General features: G+C 42.8%; 1 protein-coding gene across 1 annotated transcript in view; it reads right to left on the bottom strand.

Moving 5' to 3' along the window:
• The window catches only part of GFM2 (GTP dependent ribosome recycling factor mitochondrial 2), a 52,233-nt gene extending 32,299 nt beyond the window's left edge, over positions 1 to 19,934 (bottom strand). The window contains 8 exon segments of the mRNA XM_040341432.1: positions 1,070 to 1,158; positions 2,779 to 2,867; positions 4,006 to 4,131; positions 4,302 to 4,399; positions 10,339 to 10,384; positions 10,820 to 10,901; positions 16,168 to 16,277; positions 19,775 to 19,934. Coding sequence (XP_040197366.1) covers positions 1,070 to 1,158; positions 2,779 to 2,867; positions 4,006 to 4,131; positions 4,302 to 4,399; positions 10,339 to 10,384; positions 10,820 to 10,901; positions 16,168 to 16,277; positions 19,775 to 19,895 — 761 coding nt within the window. The 5' untranslated portion in view covers positions 19,896 to 19,934.
• Between the last annotated feature and the right edge of the window lie 386 nt (positions 19,935 to 20,320).

Genomic DNA, 20,320 nt, shown 5'->3' with positions numbered 1-20,320 from the left:
CTAGTTCTAGTGACCTAGGGGTCCCCAAAGAATTTGCTTAATTTGCAGAGATTTCCTCTCATTTCCTGACTGCCTAGGGGACAGGAAGTTAAAGCGGAGTTCCAACCACAATTAGTATTTTTTAAAATGTATGTCCTTTCATCCTGCGTTTTTATAATATAAATTTGGTCACTTACTATTTTACAATCCGCCGCTGATCCGCATAGATATTCAAAAAAGATAGTTTTATAAACTATGTCTACACCGTTGTCATTTTGCTTGTGGGCATTGTGAAGCCTACAAGCACTTACTTCCTTGAAGTCTTGGATGGGGAGTGATAATTGGACAGCGCACTGCATCCTGGGAAATGATGACACACATTTCCCAGGAGCATTAGAGGGAGATGTCAAAATCCTAGGTGGTTTCAAAGGCAGATTTCGTGGGACCGCATAGCAACAGGCATTTCTAGATGAGTAATGTGTTTTTTTTAACAGAATACTTACCTAGGTGGATGCAGCATTGTTCCGATGCTGCATCCGTCCCCCGATGCCTCTGCACTGAGAACCAAACGATTAAACACCACCGATGGCTCGGTTCTCAGTTCCCTGAGCAGAGAGCTGCTGACTACCAGTGAACAGCTCTCCGCTCTGCTCCTCCTCGCTAACTGGAGCATTGAGCTGTGGAGGGGCAGGGAGCAGCCTCAAGGGCTCACTGAGAGGCTCAGATGGGCATCAGTCCAGGCACCTGGCGGATCCAGACTTTATTGTTGTGATGACGTGGTGCCAGGACCAATTTCTGTGACGTCAGCAAAACCACCCATTTTTCTCTATGGGGCAGTGGATGTCACCTGCAGGCATCCATTCAGATCCAGTCCACTAAAACAGACAGATGGGGATACCTTTGGTATCAGTCTGACTTATCGGATGGAAGTGGACAGGAAATCCATACTTTTGGTTTTGAGTTAAATACAGTTTTGACCTGCTTTCAAGGTGAAGATGGTGTCTTACATGTCCTATGCAACGAACACCTAAAATATACAAATACAATCCAGTTGCCAGCATGCACACACTCCTAAAGATCTACACAATACCTGGCATCAGATTTGTCCATCTTGTTCAAAAAACATATTCTTGGTACAGAATGTTTGTCTGCTTGTCGCCACACGGTCAGGGTTTGAGCCTGCAAGTAAAAAAAAAAATTGATATAAAAGTGGTCGATTTACTAAAACTGCAGAGTGCAAAATCTGGTGTAGCTGTGTATGGTAGCCAGCTTCTAACTTCAGCTTGTTCAATGAAGGTTTGACAAAAAAAAAAAAAAAAACGTGAAGCCGTTTCTATGCAGAGCTGCACCAGATTTCGCACACTCTGGTTTTAGTAAATCAACCCCAAATTGTCTAAAGAAACTGCACTTTATGCAGCTTTGATGCCAATTCCTACTATGCAGTCATGAACCAGCTAAAGGTGCCTTCCTTCATATACACAGCAGACATGTTTTATCAGGAAAACAGGCATAGCTATTCTTGAGCCCCAAAGGACAGTGGACTAAAAAGGACAAAGGGTATCCTAGCAAATCTGTATGTTTTAAATGCATACGTTGCTATAGTGTTTTATAGGCCATTTACACCTTTTATTCAAATTTAGGGTACATGAAACCTGGTTATATTCTACAACTTTCCCTCCCTTGGCTGAATCAACCACTTTATTATTGTTTTCTTGAAGAGGTCTCTTTGTACTACAAGCCTTTTGTGACCGAAGGGTATTCTGGTCTATTTGTGCAGGGTTTTTTTTTTTTTTTTCGCCCTCCGCCCAGAGGAACCGATGACAAATTTAGCTGGCAGGCAGTCCGTTACCATCCAAACACCTCAGAGAAAAGTGGGCTGCGTCTGTGCCCCCTCTGCATAGCAGACACGGACCTGTCATTCGCCTGCTAACCTGTAATCAGCGGAGAGATCCCCGCTGACCAGGTGGATCCGCTTGGACGGAACCCCCTTGTCTGAAAGGGGCCTAAAACTCAACTCCAGCTTCAACTTTCATCTCCAGCATTCCACGACCTGATCTTAGACACCATCTATCTTCAAATTGGAGACCTTAAAAATGTGAATTCGTAATCCAAACAATAAAGCCCTGTACATACGATCGGCCCATCCAATGAAAATGGTCTGATGGACCGTTTTCATTAAAAAAAACGATCGTGTCAGAACGCGGTGACGTAAAACACAATGACGTGCTGAAAAAAAAGTTCAATGCTTCCAAGCATGCATCGACTTGATCCTGAGCATGCATGGATTTTTAACCGATGGACGTGCCTACAAGCGATCGTTTTTTCTATTGGTTAGGTATCCATCGGTTAAATTTAAAACAAGATTGCTTTTTTTTTAACCTATGGATAAATAACCGATGGGGCCCACACACGATTGGTTTGGTCCGATAAAAACGGTCCATCAGACTGTTTTCATCGTTTTAAACGATCGTGTGTACGCAGCATAAGGCTTACTATTTTCAAGGAATCAAACCCAAGGCCTGGTTCATATCTATGCAGGTCTCAGTTTGCATTTCCAGGTGCATTTTGCATTTTATTTTCAATACATCTTTTTGATCCATTGAAGTCCCTGGCCCCTTCCATAAAATGCACAGATCTGAACCTGACCCATAGGAAACCATGTTAAATGGACTGTGGTGCGTTTCTGCAAAACTGAAAATGCACTAAAAATGCATAGGAAACCAGGCCTAAGTGAACAAGAAACAAAAAAAGTCTAGACTTTTCTCTATAATGTAAAGTAAATGCCATCACTTCTGTTACCTCTACACCTGCTGAAGCATCAAACACAGCAACAGCTCCGTCCAGCACCCTCAGTGAACGTTCCACCTCTACAGTGAAATCCACATGGCCTGCAAGAAGTCAAAGCAAATACTTAGACAAGGGAGATAGAAAGTGCTTAAAAGAAAAGTTCACCTTTTGGTAAAAATAATAAAACGCACATATTTTGCAGGGAAAAAAAAGAAATTGTGCATTTATTAATTTGTTTGCCCTGCAGAACATTGCACCTGTGATTAGTGGATCAGGGGTGCAGTGCCAGACACTTGCAGACAAGCCCTGCAGCTTTCAGCCCATGCACAGGGCCGGACTGGCCTACCGGCATACCGGGAAATATCCTGGCAGGCAGCCTGTCCTGGGGCCGCTTTGAGCTGTGGCTCAAGCAGGGCCGATCCTGCGCGGCTGCACTGTGGCTGGTCACCGAAGCATTCGTGCTGTTCTCCTGTCCTCCATATTCCTTGTGTGTGCGACAGACACACACACACACACAGCAGCGTTCTCTCAGCTCCTGCTCTGTGTCTGAACTGTTTGGCGGCGCTGTAAGAAAGTCCCACCTCCTAGACCGGCATCTGTGATTGACAGAAAAATTATCCAATTGGGCATTGAATCAGTGTGACGTGTGTCACAGGAGGCAGGAATGTCTTACAGCGGCCGCCCGGGCAGGCAATTGAAATCCAAGTTTCATGAGGAGATCGTGAACCAGGTACTGATGGGCACCGCGATGTCCCCTTACATCAGTGACATATCTATATACATATGTATATACACACACACACACACACACACACACACACACACACACACACACACACACACACACACCGTATATATAATTTCTCTCACATCCAGCTTAGGGAAACACTGGCGGTGCTTCAATCCCCTATTTAAAGATTGCAACATTTGCTTTTCTTGATTACTATGTATATTCTATTAATCCCTTCCAGATATTATTCTCCTGATGAAGCAGTGAAACATGTTGAATACATGGTTGTGAGGACTAGTATGATAATTTGTCCAGAGTATTTTGGCTCTGGTTGTGTTAAAAAAAAAAAACACAAACAAACACACACACACACACACCATACAAAGCAAAACAACGCAGTGAACAAAAAAAAAAAAAAAATCATGTCAGCACTCGACCAACTCAAGCATCAACATGCTAAACACAATGCACATGGCATGAACCCAGCCTTAAGACTCCTTGGAGATTACCTGGAGTGTCAATTAAATTGATCCTGTGTTCATTCCACTCAAATGTGACAGCCGCCGATTGAATTGTGATCCCACGCTCTCTCTCCTGTGCCATATAGTCTGTCACCGTATCGCCATCATCAACATCTACAACAACACAGCCCAATGAATAAACCTACTGACTATCTTCCAATGTTTAACAAAACTACTAAATAAGCAATTGTAAAAAATGAATATTGATGAATATTTATGCAAAATTTGACTTATATATTTGAAGTATCAACAATTTATAGCATCTGACAATAAATTTCTCTCACCTCCCAGTGCCCGGATGTATCCGGAATAATACAACATTCTCTCAGTGGTTGTGGTTTTTCCGGCATCAATATGAGCCATAATTCCAATGTTTCGGATTCTATAAATGGAAGGATTAAAAATATAAAGTGCACCTGTCATCCCTGAACAATAAAAACGTTTTATGAAACAAAACCTTTTTTTTTTTTAAAGTTAAAATATATTTAAAATCAACCTTTGATGAGATTTTTATTATACATACATTTAAATTGTATTAAGCTAATCTGGGACAGTTTTGAAGAACGATGACCATATGGATACAATAGAGCAAACAATTTTTCCATACACTGAAAATCCAAATCTAGAAGAACCTGATGCATTACATTATCAGATAAAGTGTCGCTCTGGACTTCCTACACGTGTGTTGGCTTTCATCAAATAGTGCTCCATTTATCTAGTAATAGGTTTTCAAGATATTCTAACACATTTGATCTTAGGAATATTCTATCAAGAGTTTGTTCCAGTATCAGACAAGTGTAACAGATATCCATGGTTTCTTGCACATCGGTGCCAAAGCCTGTGAAAAGTAAATATTGGGTATTTCCCGCCTGCCCAGAAAGCCCAGGTGCTGCGTACAGCTGCCCATAGACATCAATGGGTGCTCATGTAAACATTTGTATAGCAAAATGCAATCACCGAAGAATTCAATAGTACAGCCACAGAAAGCCATTATGGATGTGCGCAACACCTGGGCTTTATGGGTGAGGAAAATGCACCAGAATTTACCTTGCACTGGCTCAGGCACTTGTGAGCAGATTTCAGCATTGGTGACCAGATTGATGGTAATGAGGCACATGGCTCGTTTAGAGTAAATAGGCTGAAAATTGCGGAAACCAACAAGTGCACAAGTACACACTATAAAAGGGATATGCTTTGTTCATATTTTATGTCTGAGGTTTACAACCACAATTTGCAGGGATTTCCTTTTACTTCCTGTTAGGCTATGGGATAGGAAGTGAAGGGAAATCTCCACAATAGGACAAAATCAGATAATTGTAGCCACCACACCTAAAGACTGGAGAGCTGCAATATAGTCATGGCCAAAAATATTGGCACCCATGCATTTCTGTCATATAATGCACCACTTTGAAAATTGTTGCAATTACAAATGTTTAGGCATTCTCATGGTTATTTATTTCGTTTGTATTGGTATGGCACAAAAAAGTGGAGAAACAAAAAACCAAATCTGACATATTCTACGCAACACTCCAAAAATGGACTGGACAAAATTGTTGACACCCTCAATTTAATATTTGGTCGCACACCCCTTTGGAAAAAAAATAAACTGAAATCAATGGCTTCCTGTAACCCTCAATGTGTTTCTTACACCTCTCTACTGGAATTTTGGATCACTCTTAGCCAACTGCTGCAGGTCTCAAAGATTGGAAGGATTCCTTTTCCCAAATGCCGTTTTGAGATCTCTCCAAATGTACTCTAGGGGATTTAGATCTTGTCTCATTTGCTGGCCAGTTCAGTACTCTCCAGCACTTTGTTCTTAAACCATTTCTGGGTGCTTTTTTGATGTGTGCTTTGGGTCATTGTCCTGATGCAAGACCCATGACCTTTGACGGAGATCAAACTTTCCGACACTGGGCCCTACATTGCACTCCAGAATGCTTTGGTAGTCTTCAGATTTCATAATGCCATGCACACAGTCAAGCCATCCAGTGCCTGCAGCAGCAAAGCAACCCCGATACATCAGTGAACCTCCACCAAGTTTGACTGTATTCTTTTCTTTAAAGGCCTCATTTCTTTTTCTGAAAACAGTAGAATGATTTGATTTACCAAAAAGCGATCAACCTGGGTCTCCTACCATAGCATTCCTTTTCATTCAGATGGTGACCTATAGTGCGAGCTGACACAGTTGTACCCTGTGCCTGGAGGTCAGATTGAATTTGTCTGGAAGTTGATTGAGGTTCTTTATCCACCATTCCAACAATCCTTTGTTGCAATATTTGATAAATGTTTCTCTTTTGTCCACAACCAGGGAGATTAGCTACAGTGCTATGGGTTATAAACCTCTTGACAACGTTGCGCACAGTAGACACAGGAACATAAGATCTCTGGAGATGTACTTGAAACCTTGAGATTGTCTATGGCAGCGATGGCGAACCCTGGCAACCCACATGTTTTAGAACTACATTTCCCATGATGTTCAAGTACACTGCAGAGTGCCTGCGCATCATGATAAATGTAGTTCCAAAACATCTGGGGTGCCAAGGTTCCCCATCACTGGTCTATGGTTTTCCACAATGTTTGTACTCAAAGCCTGCTCTCTCTTCTCCATGCTATTATTTCTTACAATTTTGAGAAGCATTTTTGAGTTTTGCATTGATTGTGTCATAGATTTTACTTTTTGTTTCTCCACTTTTTTTTGGATCATAACTGTAACGGACCTATGCATGCTGCCGGGACAGTTATAGTCTTCCTGCAGGGAGGACTACAAGGAACTGCGTGGCTTGTCACAATTGGATGTACCACATTGTATTCTGAGCTCAAAGGGTTAATTGGACAAGTCTCTTTCACTGCTGAATGCTAATGTCCCCTTGCATAGCTAATGAGAACTCTTTGTGTAGGTAACAGCCCCCCTGTGAGGTGTATGCTGATGGGGATTATGTGTGAGTGATAATTGTTTTAAAGGTTAATTGAATTCTATTGTCTGATCGAGCTAAGTTTAGGAGCCAAAACGTCTAGCAGCTGATTGGCTCAAGGGAGTGTCATTATTTCAAAGTATGTGTATTGAAGTCCCCCCTGGGTGGGGGGGGGGGGGGAGTGTCATTTGTTTCTGTACAGTTTGTAACCAGATATAAGGAAGAAAAATGTGGCATTAAAAAAGTCAGTCCTGCTTGACTCTGCAAACGTAGCCCGTCTCGTTTCTTGGAAGGGCGTTCGATGGGATACACCGGCGGTACCTGCATATCGCAGCTTGCCAGGCAAAAGGACGTCTCCAACGGCTGAGACCCTCGCACTACTTGGGTAGCCGTTACATTGGTTGGCAGCGGTGGGATGGTCCTTTAATCCAAAGAGCAAGTGCTGAATGGAGTCGCAGTACGCCAGGCTGAAAAGATCCACACTAAAAGATCTATTGGAGAGTCGTGGTAGGAGCGCCAGCAACAGACCACGGAGGGAGCTGATAGCTGAACTGCTGGGGCTGGACGAAATGGATGGATCCATGGAAGGAACTGAGCCCCTTGCACCTGTCAGCAAAGAAGATGTAATTACTGGGATTGTACAGCGGAGATTATCCTTGTATCCAGAAACGTCCGTGGAACTAATAAACCAGCTGTTCCGGGAAGCAAGGGAGGAGATACAAACGAAGAGGGGACAAGAACTGGAACTGGTAAGAGCGAGACAGCCCATTACACCTGCAGTTCCTACCCCCCCACCTGCTGCTACAGGAAAGAAAATACCGTTCACTGCATTTAAAGCTTTTGTAGAAAGTGAGGAGGAAATCGATGGATATTTGGCGGATTTTGAGAGGCAGTGCTCACTACACCAGGTACCACCAGACCAATGGGTCACTATTTTGTCGGGGAAATTGTCGGGCAAAGCCAATGAAGCCTTTCGGGCTCTTGCTCCAGAGGATATTTTACAATACCAGCAAGTTAAAAAGGCGCTGCTAACCCGATACGCCGTAACTCCAGAAGCCTACCGCCGGCGCTTCCGGGAGTCCAAGAAGATGGCTGTGGACTCCCACATGGAATGGGCCAACCAGTTACAAAGGGTGGCATCCCTTTGGGTCCAAGGGTGCAAGGCCAACACCGGGGAGGAAGTATTGCAGCTGTTCCTAATGGAACATTTCTTCCAAGACCTGGCCGCAGACATACAAGACTGGGTACGAGATCGCCGTCCCGCTAACTTAAACGAGGCGGCTCGGCTAGCAGATGAGTACGCGGAGACAAGGAAAGTAAGCCAGGGTACTATGCGGCTGGCTCAGAAGGTAGAACCGTGTACTCCAACCGTCACCCCACGCCCAGAGTTTCGGGCTCCAGTCCCACCACGTCCTCAGGGGCCTAGCAACTACCCCCGGGATTCGCCTAGGGTGACGTGCCATCACTGCAGCGACACGGGACATATTGCTCGTTATTGCCCTTTGAGAGCTACAAATAACAATTGGAGACGCACAACACCCAACACAGAGGTCACTCCATCACGTCCCTCTGCGGCCCACTGCCTGGAGACCGAGGTGGGCCCTGAGGAATGTCTGGGAATTTGGTATGAGGCAGACCCAATACAAGCGGCCTCTCCGGATAACCGTCAGCATCACCGTCAGGAGGTACGAGTGAATGGACAAGTAGCACAAGGCCTAAGAGATTCCGGGACTACTATCACTCTGATTCAAAAACATCTGGTAAAGCCAGAGAACGTGTCCACTCGCACAGTTGCTGTCCGGGTCGCAGGGGGTGCGGTATTTCGCGTACCCACCGCACGGGTGCACTTAGACTGGGGACCCGGGTCAGGAAAGACCACAGTTGGTATCATGGACAACCTACCTGCCGAGGTGGTGCTGGGCAACGACATTGGCCCTCTGACTTCTGCTTATTTACCTACACCTGCTGCTGCTTGTGCCGTGACCACCCACGTTGCTGGAATCAACCCGCTTGCTGCTGAGAACCGGGTAAGACTACCTTCCCCGACATGTACTGTAGATCCGGCACAATATCACAGTCTAAAATGGGAATGTGACAAGTTGGCCAGTGAGAAATCAGAGATGCAACGACACTACGTCATGTATTATAAGATGTCCTGTGGCTTGAACATTGAAATGCACAAACAGGCGGAAATTGTCATAAGATTAAATGGGATTTGCATCCAGGTGGTGCCGTATCTGTCCCAAGAGCATCAGCAACAGGTTTTGGGAGCCATTGAGAGAGCAAAGCAAGTGACTGTTCCAGAATTGAATTCTATTATTCACCGTCACCATCAGCTACCGACCTGGTAAGTCAATGGGAAGGCCGACGGACTGTCCAGGCAAACTGAACTTTTACCCTAACAGCAGACCGGACATCCCCAAGTTGATCCGAAAAGGATCAATCCGGGTCTGCCGGAGTGTTCTACAAAAGGGGAGTGGTGTAACGGACCTATGCATGCTGCCGAGACATCGATAATCTTCATGCAGGGAGGACTACAAGGAACTGCGTGGCTTGTCACAATTGGATGTACCACATTTTATTCTGAGCTCAAAGGGTTAATTGGACAAGTCTCTTTCACTGCTGAATGCTAATGTCCCCTTGCATAGCTAATGAGAACTCTCTTTGTGTAGGTAACAGCCCCCCTGTGAGGTGTATGCCGATGGTGGATTATGTGTGAGTGATAATTGTTTTAAAGGTTAATTGAATTCTATTGTCTGATCGAGCTAAGTTTAGGAGCCAAAACGTCTAGCAGCTGATTGGCTCAAGGGAGTGTCATTATTTCAAAGTATGTGTATTGAAGTCCCCCCTGGGTGGGGGGGGGGGGGGGGGGTGTCATTTGTTTCTGTACAGTTTGTAACCAGATATAAGGAAGAAAAATGTGGCATTAAAAGTCAGTCCTGCTTGACTCTGCAAACGTAGCCCGTCTCGTTTCTTGGAAGGGCGTTCGATGGGATATACCGGCGGTACCTGCATATCGCAGCTTGCCAGGCAAAAGGACGTCTCCAACGGCTGAGACCCTCGCACTACTTGGGTAGCCGTTACAATAACAATACAAAACAAAAAAGAGATAAATATGAGAAGGCCTAAACATTTGTAATTGCATCAATTTTCTGGGCAACCAGGTGCATTATCACAGAAATGCAGGGGTGACATTTTAGGCCATGACTGTATATCACTGTTTTTCAGTTTAGACACACTTTAATACTAATATTCTTTTACAGCCATGGCAACACAACTACATATTTTATAATATCTGTATTTTATACCTGTATGCACATTTCTAACTGGTAATAAATAAACATTTTAGGATAGTTTTGTAAACAAAATAATACATACTATTCTCATATAATACCCAAATAAGACTCACTTGGATGTTGGAGGACTGATGATGCTCCGTAAAGACTTGATGTCACCTGAAAAAGATATTATCTTATAACAAATATTCAAATTTATTACATTCCCAATAAGGATAAACAAGGAAAATCACCTTTAATAATTATTTATAGGACTTTTTTATTAAAAGGAAACCTGTAGCAACTGCCAAGCCGACTGCTTTAACAGTCACTGACCGAGAACAAATATTCACATCAGGACTTCTGCCTTTTCACCAACATTCCAGATCTGTATACTTGTACTAGATGAGCGACTCCAAGTATTGAAATAAGGGGGTCAGCATAATGGTCAGACAACTTTTATTTTAAAGTCAGCCAGTGAGCCTTTTAGAACCCGAGCAGTTCAAATGGATCATATGATAAAAAAATAAAGTAGCAAGTGTCATATGAATAAATTGCGGCCAGTGTAATCAAATCGGGTAAATATAAGCACAAGTCAAAATAGTAAAATGATACCTGTTGGCATGCTGTAGTTTCTGACACCGAGAGTTCTTCCTCGTCCATGAAGGATGAGTTGTCTTTTGCAGCACCATATACACTGTGCAGGAGACAAGAGGAGTCACAAACCATTCTATATAATTTCATACATATTGCACACAAGCACCTTAGATTATTAAGCCACTGAGGGCCAATTTTCAATTCAAGGGACTAGATATTTTACAGCTGAACTCTAGGCAGATATAACAGACACACATAATGCATCATTATATAGAGATTTTTCAATTCATGCAGTGTAAATATCTGAATTTGACCTGGCACCAGCCTCATACAGTCCCTGTACAGCAGGGCTAGAGAGGATAAGAAGCCAGGTACATGTTCTGACAAAACTGTCTGCTGACAGGAGGAGAAAGCAGGAAAGAAAGAGCGATGAGATCAGTATTGTACTACTTCTCCTTTCACTATCCAGTCACAGGCTGGGTGGGTGCGTGTGCATACACGACAACCTGGACTCCGAGGAAATGAGTGTGAATGATGTGTGCAAAGGAAATCTATGGATTGAAGGTGAATATATCAGAAAAATCAAGAGTTTTGCATTTACTATAAACATTTTTACCATTAAGGGACACAGGCACCATCCCTCTTTGTTTTTGATCATGTTATCAGTAGCGCTTTGCTACAAAACTTAGGTATGCTGATATTGCAAAGGGTTATCCTGAGCTGGTCTACAGTTTTATTTTATTTTTTGTCAATGCTTCTGTGGGCAGCAGTCCTCAATATACTCCAAGGAAAGGACCTTTTGGCGAGTACAGAAATCCTATTTTTTTTCCCCTTTATCATCCATTTAGGAACACTTTAACATTTGGGCCACCCAACTGAGGGGTGGGCAACATGATCATAAAATCAAAAGATAACTAGGAATGCCTGCAGCTCAAAAAAAACTACCTAAAATTATATTTTTTCCAAGGCCGGAAGCAGATGAGCAAATCTTGAACAAAGTTGCCTGATGCAAAAAAAGAAAAAAAAAAAAGGTGAAAAGAAAGAAAAGAAAGGGTGAAACGTAATCCTTGAGACGATGAGCCTGGATGGTGGTTTGTTTCGAAGTGGTGCAACCTTACAAGATTACCAAAAGGGTAATGGCCATGAACTGGTAGTAGAGAGGCTCCACAGCAAAACATAGGAAATGCAAAGATGGGAAGACAGAAGCAAGAAAGTCTCCCTGGTAAAAAAAAAAGGCAATGACAGACCTTGTGGATTCTATGCAAAATGTCTAGGCTTGAATGGAGATTTTGAGGTTAAAATATATAAGCCTTTTTTATTATGTAGATTTTTCATGATATGCCATGAACAATACCACGTCCATTTTTTTTTCTCTAAAGTTGAAATCAAGTTCAGTGTCTCTAAAGACATTGTTTTTCTGTCTTACTAAGAGACTGTGAATGTCTTTTCTGTATCTTTATCCCAGACCATAAATTCAAAAGGTTTGAACACTTCATAAAATATACCAGTATCCCAGGTTATAGATCTTTTGTCTTTGACACTTATAGATAAGGGGGGGGGGGGGGATTTCTACAGTCTTAAATGGTATTTTCAGAATAAACCACCAAGCCATAGGGCTCATCCACAAACAAGCTGTTGTATTATATATTTTAAATAATAATGTTTTTCTTTCAAATATGTTACAGTGTATCTGTATTAGTTATTCATAATAACTCGTTAAGCACACACACATACATACATACATACATATGTCTTCTCCCCGTCCGTGCCACTCTCCCCCCGTGATGTCTTCTCCCCGTCCGTGCCGTCTTCTGCCGCTAAACCCGGCTCCTAACTTTTCCGAATGGACAGAGTCAGTGAATACTGACTCTGTCCATTCATATAACTGAAACATCGTAACCTGCGTTTACGATGCTTCAGTTTATGAATGGAGAGGAGCTTCTCTCCATTCATTTCAGCTGAGGCTGCAGAGAAAAAGGACTGGGGAATCTGTGTCCCTAGTCCCTTTCTCTGTCTTAAAGGAGAGATGTCAGAGGTCTGTTAAGACTCCTGATATCTCACCAAACCCCCCCAACAGGGCTAATTAAAAAAAAAAAAATTAAAAAAAATTTGCAATAAACAATTTAAAAAATAAAATGTAAATAATAATAAAAAAAAAAAAAAAAAAAAAAAAAAAAAATGAAAATCCACTACCCCCCCCCTCTAAAAAAAAAAATCACTGTAAAAATAAAATAGTCAAAAAAAAAAAAATTAAAAAAAAAATACTGTCACATGACATTAAAAAATCGGTATCGACGAGTACTTGAAAAAAGTATCGGTACTTGTACTCGATCTCAAAAAAGTGGTATCGGGACAACCCTAATTACCAGTATGGAATCCAATACCCAAAAGTCTCTTCTAGGCTACCCTTGCAACATCCAATCCAGCAGGGTCCAGACGCAGCACTTCAAAAGCCAGACTGATCACAGCCATGCTGGTGGATGGCTGAAATCTAAGAGACAAGCCTTTAGCAGAAATCTAGAGAAGTGTATTGATTAAAGAAGAAAAATCGGGAGACGGAGAAAGATGGAGTTGGGTTCTATCACACACACACACACTAGTAGATTTTCATATGGAAATTCTGACTAAATTCAATAACTTGGAATGATAAATAATAAATATTACTACAGGCATTTATATAGTACCATCAATTTTCGCAATGCTTTCATACCTACTGCATGTTCACATCAGGCCCGGCATTCAAAGAGCTTACAATCCAAGGTGATTACTCACATTCATACAAATAATAAAAATAAGCCAATTAACCTACCAGCATGTCTTTGCAGAGTGGGAGGAAACCGGAGTATCCAGAGGAAAACCAACAAAAGCACAAGGAGAACATGCAAACACAGTGCAGACAGTCTCATGGTTGGAGTTCAAACAGCCGACCCCAGGGCTGAGGCCACGGTTTGAAAGTGCTTAAAAATGTAATTTGCCTTTAACATTTTAATATAAATAACAAACCCACATACACGGTTAGGAATTCATTCCATCCTGCTCCTTCAAAAAATATTGTTGGTGCCGTCAAAAACGAACATTCTTAAAACAATAAATTACAAACAAATTGATACTGTGTATGGCCGGCTTAAAATTTGTTTAATTTGTTAAATGTACCCAGAGGCGTTGCTAGGGGGGTGCGGTCCGCACCGGGTGACACCCACTAGAGGGGTGACACCATCCCGATTTAAAAAAAAACATGTGGGGGGACGCCCCCCCCCCCGCGCGCGACTGCAGCGATGAGCGCTGCGTAATCGGAGCGCCGCGGTACAAGAGGAGAGGAGGTTGCGGGGTGACACCGCAGCACCATCCATCCCCTCCTCTCACAGCCACGGGCTGTTAGCGGTGCTCGGCAGTCGGCACACAGGCACAGCCCCCTCCTCTCTGTTTGTGTGTACAGAGGGGCCGAGGGGACCTTCTGTCCATGTGCCGTGGCGCTGCCAGCAATGATCTGAGGTACTGAATGGGAAGGGGGGGTGTTTGCACCTGGGGGGATTTCACTGAAGGGGGGTGTTTGCACTGAGGAGGGGGATAGTACTAAGGGGGTGTCTGCACTGAAGGGGGTCTGTGTAACATGCAGGGGTCCAGAGGTGCAGGTGGCTGTGTAATGTAAAAGGGGTGCAGTGATGCAGGGTGCTGTGTAATGTAAAGGGGTCCAGAGGTGCAGGGTGCTGTGTAATGTAAAGGGGTGCAGAGGACTGTGAAGTGTAAAAGGGTCCAGAGGTGCAGGGGGCTGTGTAATGTAAAAGGGGTGCAGTGATGCAGGGTGCTGTGTAATGTAAAATGGTCCAGAGATGCAGGGTGCTATGAGATGTAAAGGGGTCCAGTGATGCAGGGTGCTGTGTAATGTAAAGGGGTCCAGTGATGCAGGGTGCTGTGTAATGTAAAGGGGTCCAGTGATGCAGGGTGCTGTGTAATGTAAAGGGGTCCAGAGGTGCAGGGTGCTGTGTAATGTAAAGGGGTCCAGAGGTGCAGGGGGCTATGTGATGTAAAGGAGTCCAGTGGTGCAGGGGCTGTGTAATGTAAAGAGGTGCAGGGTGCTGTGTAATGTAAAGGGGCCCAGAGGTGCAGGGTGCTGTGTAATGTAAAAGGGTCCAGAGGTGAAGGGGGCTTTGAGATGTAAAGGGGTCCAGTGATGCAGGGTGCTGTGTAATTTTAAAGGGGTCCAGTGATGCAGGGTACTGTGTAATGTAAAGAGGTCCAGAGGTGCAGAGTGCTGTGTAATGTAAAGGGGTCCAGTGATGCAGGGTGCTGTGTAATGTAAAGGGGTCCAGAGGTGCAAGGGGCTATGTGATGTAAAGGGGTCCAGTGGTGCAGGTGGCTGTGTAATGTAAAAGGGTCCAGAGGTGCAGGGGGCTATGAGATGTAAAGGGGTCCAGTGATGCAGGGGGCTGTGTAATATAAAGAGGTCCAGAGGTGCAGGGTGCTGTGTAATGTAAAGGGGTCCAGAGGTGCAGGGGGCTATGTGATGTAAAGGGGTCCAGTGGTGCAGGGGGCTGTGTAATGTAAAGAGGTTTAGAGGTGCAGGGTGCTGTGTAATGTAAAGGGGCCCAGAGGTGCAGGGTGCTGTGTAATGTAAAAGGGTCCAGAGGTGAAGGGGGCTGTGAGATGTAAAGGGGTCCAGTGATACAGGGTGCTGTGTAATTTTAAAGGGGTCCAGTGATGCAGGATACTGTGTAATTTTAAAGGGGTCCAGTGATGCAGGGGGCTGTGTAATGTAAAGGGGTCCAGTGATGCAGGGGGCTGTGTAATGTAAAGGGGTCCAGTGATGCAGGGGGCTGTGTAATGTAAAGGGGTCCAGTGATGCAGGGTGCTGTGTAATGTAAAGGGGTCCAGAGGTGCAGTTGTGGAGAGGGGTACACAGTAGTAACAAAAAGATATTGAAGGATGCAGAGGTATGCAGGGGGCACAGTGGGGTGTTTTTACATTTTAACGTGGGGGGGTGCCAGATATTGGATCCGCCACGGGTGGCAAATGCTCTAGGTACGCCCCTGGCCTAATGGCTCCTGAGATGTGAATTCCGGTTCTGGAGAAAGAGGTGGGAGGAGGGAACAAAGAAAAATGGAGAGAAAGAAGAAGGGATAGAACGAACAAGAAAGATGGATAGGGAGAGAGAGAAAAGAGGAAGAAAGGAGAACAGAGAGCAAACAGTAGGGTAAAAAATATTTGAAATTTTTTATTGGGGGGGGGGGGGGGGGACACCATATTTTACCGCACCAGGTGACACCAACCCTAGTGACGCCACTGAATGTACCAAATGAGTAGGACATATTTTCACATACTGAACAGTAGGCCGTTATGCCATGCAGACTGTGCGGATCAATACTCACCTCTGTGTACACAGAATGGGAACCAGACAACTTCCCATGCAAAAGCTTCAGCACTGCCCACATCTTTATTCTGCTATGTTCTCCGGATTCTATAAATGGTTCAAAATATCCTACATCGGAAAAAATAAATAAAAATTATATAAAATTTTGAAAAAAAGTTTCTTTAAAGTAAAAACAATTACAGTGGTTGTAAACTCTGACAAAAAAAAATAAAAATAACCTGCAAGACAAAGGCGTAATGGAGCATTGCACAATAACATTAATGACCAGTTAAAATGTGTTTCACTCCTTATTCCTTGAAACCCTCCAAGCATCAACATCAATGATGAGAAGGATGAAATAACGTGAGAATAATGAAAATCCAAAATATATGATTGACTAAAAGGGTTTCGGTCATCAGATATTGTTTTTTGGTAATTCATTTTGAAAAATAAGTGAGAAAAAATAAGAATCCCTCAGTGGATAAAATATCAAACATCCAGTGCAAAAAATATCAATAATAAATAAATATGAAAAAATTGCAATATGGATATATAAATAAATAATATATCTATAAAACTGTAAACAAAAGTTTATGTGCACAATCCCGTGCTAAAAAATATGTAAATAGTGTTCAATCAAAATATCCGTGCTTCAATAATAGTTCAACAGTGTGTAGTACTTCAAAACCAATAATCCAAATAATATAGTGTTTCCAAAGTGCAAATGTGCTTCCAAAGTAGCTGTGCAGAACAAACACCAGTGTATGGTAGTACAAGCCTCTCACCTTGGGAAAGGCTATAATGAACCTATAATGATTGCTGAAAAATGGCAAAGCCCAGCAGATATCCCTGCAGATCAGGGTTTCCAGGACAGCCTTTTCTCCAAACTCCCAGCTGCAGGTCTCCCAGGTTCTAGCCAGAACGCTCCCAGCATGGATGGCACTCAATAAAACACATAAGGAATCCCCATAGTGTAGTATGCAATCATAAGGGTTTTTAATAAAGGTAATGCACTCACATTTAAAACGGCTAACATTTAGCATAAAGCAGCATGTAGCTAGCAGGCGTGTGTCTGAGGTGTCTCCGTTCTCAGCCACGAACGGAGATGACGTCACCGACGGCTCTCCTGAATCTTGACGCGTTGCGTGGCAGCCCGACGCCACTTAATCATAGGATCTGGTACACTGGTGTTTGTTCTGCACAGCTACTTTGGAAGCACATTTGCACTTTGGAAACACTATATTATTTGGATTATTGGTTTTGAAGTACTACACACTGTTGAACTATTATTGAAGCACGGATATTTTGATTGAACACTATTTACATATTTTTTAGCACGGGATTGTGCACATAAACTTTTGTTTACAGTTTTATTGATATATTATTTATTTATATATCCATATTGCAATTTTTCATATTTATTTATTATTGATATTTTTTGCACTGGATGTTTGATATTTTATCCACTGAGGGATTCTTATTTTTTCTCACTTATATGTTTTTTGGTAATTAATTTTGAAAAATATCTGATGACCGAAACCCTTTTAGTCAATCATATATTTTGGATTTTCATTATTCTCATGTTATTTCATCCTTCTCATCATTGATACACCAAAAAGGAAAACTCTGCGCTCCTGAAAGTTCACCAATTATAAATCCACTTAATGTTTGTGAAGAAAAAAACATACATTAACACTTTAATTTTCGGAAGATCCAGTCCTTTATATGGTTAAAAAAGGGAAAGTTTCCACAATGTGCACAATATGATAAAAAAAGTATAAAAAAAACTTTCCAAATGTCTGCATCAGACCAGCACCCTCTTCAGACTTCAAATGGTTAAAGCTTGCGGTTTTAGTTTGTGGGCTGTCTAGCAAGACATCATTAGTGCAAATGGTGAGCACAGTACATTACCCAGCCAGATGTAAACATCGATCGAATGTCCTTCTCCTGGCTGATGTAACAATGTCCGGGATCCTAAGCTCTCTCCTATGCGGGTCTGGAAGCTTCACAGACCCGATAAATGTGACTGCTGGAGACACAGGGTGGATCAGCCTATCAGAAAGGACGCTCTCCCTGGGTGAACATGCAAGCGTCCCACGTCTGAGACACTGTTTGAGTAAACCAGCTGTACTGCAGGGAGAAGTTTAGGCGCCCTCCAGTGGGCAAATTGCAGTATGCGCTTGTTGAAAAATCAACAGCGTTGCATGGCGATTAAAATAATCGGATATAAAAGTTCTTATGCATGAATAGGATCTTCCATCATAAAAGGGGGATATTAAGAGGGGTCCTAGACGACGCGTTTCGCCCTTACAAGAGCTTTGTCACAGTTTATTTTTTTTATTAGTTTTTAGTGCCCTTGGTTAGAGTGGTTTTGCGCATTAGTTCCACCCCCCCCCCCCCCTTACACATAATGGAGCATTGCATACTAACTCATTATGAAATACTTACCTTAGAACAAAGCCGTTTCAGCAGCCGACATCTTCCCCAGAGTTTTTATACATACACAAACACATAAGTCTTATCCAGATGAGACTATTACAAATGTCCGGTGTATAAATACGTCCAATTGTATTAAGATTACATTTTTTTTTTTTCTTAATTTTGCATTTTTTTCTCTCATTTTTCTTGCTTGACCATTATATGCATATGTCAAATTTTTAATGGGTAAAATTTGTTTACGGTTCATTTTATGACTAGCCCACTAGGGCATTATGTTATAGTATAACTACTTTTTGAGGTATGTCTGAAAGTTAAAATGTTCCACTGTATGTACACTGCATTGTTTTATTCTATACAATAGAACATTCTTTGATATATAAAAAAATAAATAAATGAGAAATAATATATATATATATACACACACATATACATATACATATACATACACACATATATGATACAAGATGTTTACTGAATGGAGGGGTCTGCAAAGCCAGTGACCCACTGTAATCAGTGTGCTCAAGTGATGTGGGAGGAAAACATTTTTCCCAAAGGTGAACTAGGACTCTTACAATTGGAATTTCCAACAACAAATGTTCGATGTAAGCATGTTGTTGGTAATTCCGACCGTGTGTAGGCTCCATCGGACATTTGCTGTCGGAATTCCCGACAAAAAAAATTTGAGAGGCGTTTTTGTTGTCGGAAATTTGAATCGTGTGTACACAATTCCGACGCACAAAATTCCACACATGCTCAGAATCGAGCAGAAGAGCCGCACTGCCTATTGAACTTCATTTTTCTCGGCTCGTCGCATTTCTTGTACAACACCACTTTCTCGACGTTCAAAATTTCCGGCAACATTTGTGTTACTGTGTGTATGCAAGACAGGTTTGAGCCAACATTCATCAGAAAAAAAATCCACATTTTTGTTGTCGGAATGCCCGATCGTCTGTACGCGGCATAACATTTCCTTGTACAGGTGATAGAGAGCACAGGAAGTTACAAACTCACAGGATCAACAGGTATTTTTTGCACTTATTAAAAAGTTTACAAAATTAGGAAAAAAGTCTGTTAAAGCTGTAGTAAACTCCATAAAAAAAAAATGATTACCCCCCCCCCCCCATTTCTATGACATCCTGTACTACTATGCACTGCAAACTAGCACTATCACATTATGGCAGACTTACCTGTCAAACAGAGTCCTCCAGCGCTGTGCTGGCACTGATGCCGGGCACTTACATGTTTGCCCAGTCTTCCTTCCAAGTTGTATCTCTTCAGCCAGGCCACGATGACATCACTCCCATGCATGAATTACATCACTATGGCACAGAGCAGGTGCTGTAAATATGGTCTGAGCTGTGCTGGTGCAGCTCAGGCCACATTACCGCTGTCAGGCAGGGGAGGCATTTATGACAGAAGAGACCACTAGAGTCTAATCTCTTATAATAACCCTGCCTCTCAGTGTTGTTTAAGAAGGATGGGCTCAGGCATGTTCACAGCTCTACATGCCCGAGCCCACCAGGAAGCTTACTCTGCGCAGCGCTAATCACAGGCAGGGAGACATTTCTTGATCTGTGGCTGCAAAGATCAGGAAATGGCTCACTCCCTGTGATTAGTGCTGCGCAGAGTAAGCTTCCCCGCAGGCTTGGGCACATGGAGCTGCGAACATGCCTGAGCCCATTATTGTTTGCAAATATGTGTTAAATACCACTTTAAAGCAGAACTAAAATGAT

The sequence above is a fragment of the Rana temporaria genome, chromosome 1 (assembly GCF_905171775.1).
Source record: "Rana temporaria chromosome 1, aRanTem1.1, whole genome shotgun sequence".
Classification (NCBI taxonomy): Eukaryota; Metazoa; Chordata; class Amphibia; order Anura; family Ranidae; genus Rana; species Rana temporaria.
The sequence above is the reverse complement of the archived record's forward strand: the minus strand, read 5'-3'. Positions and strand labels throughout refer to the sequence as shown.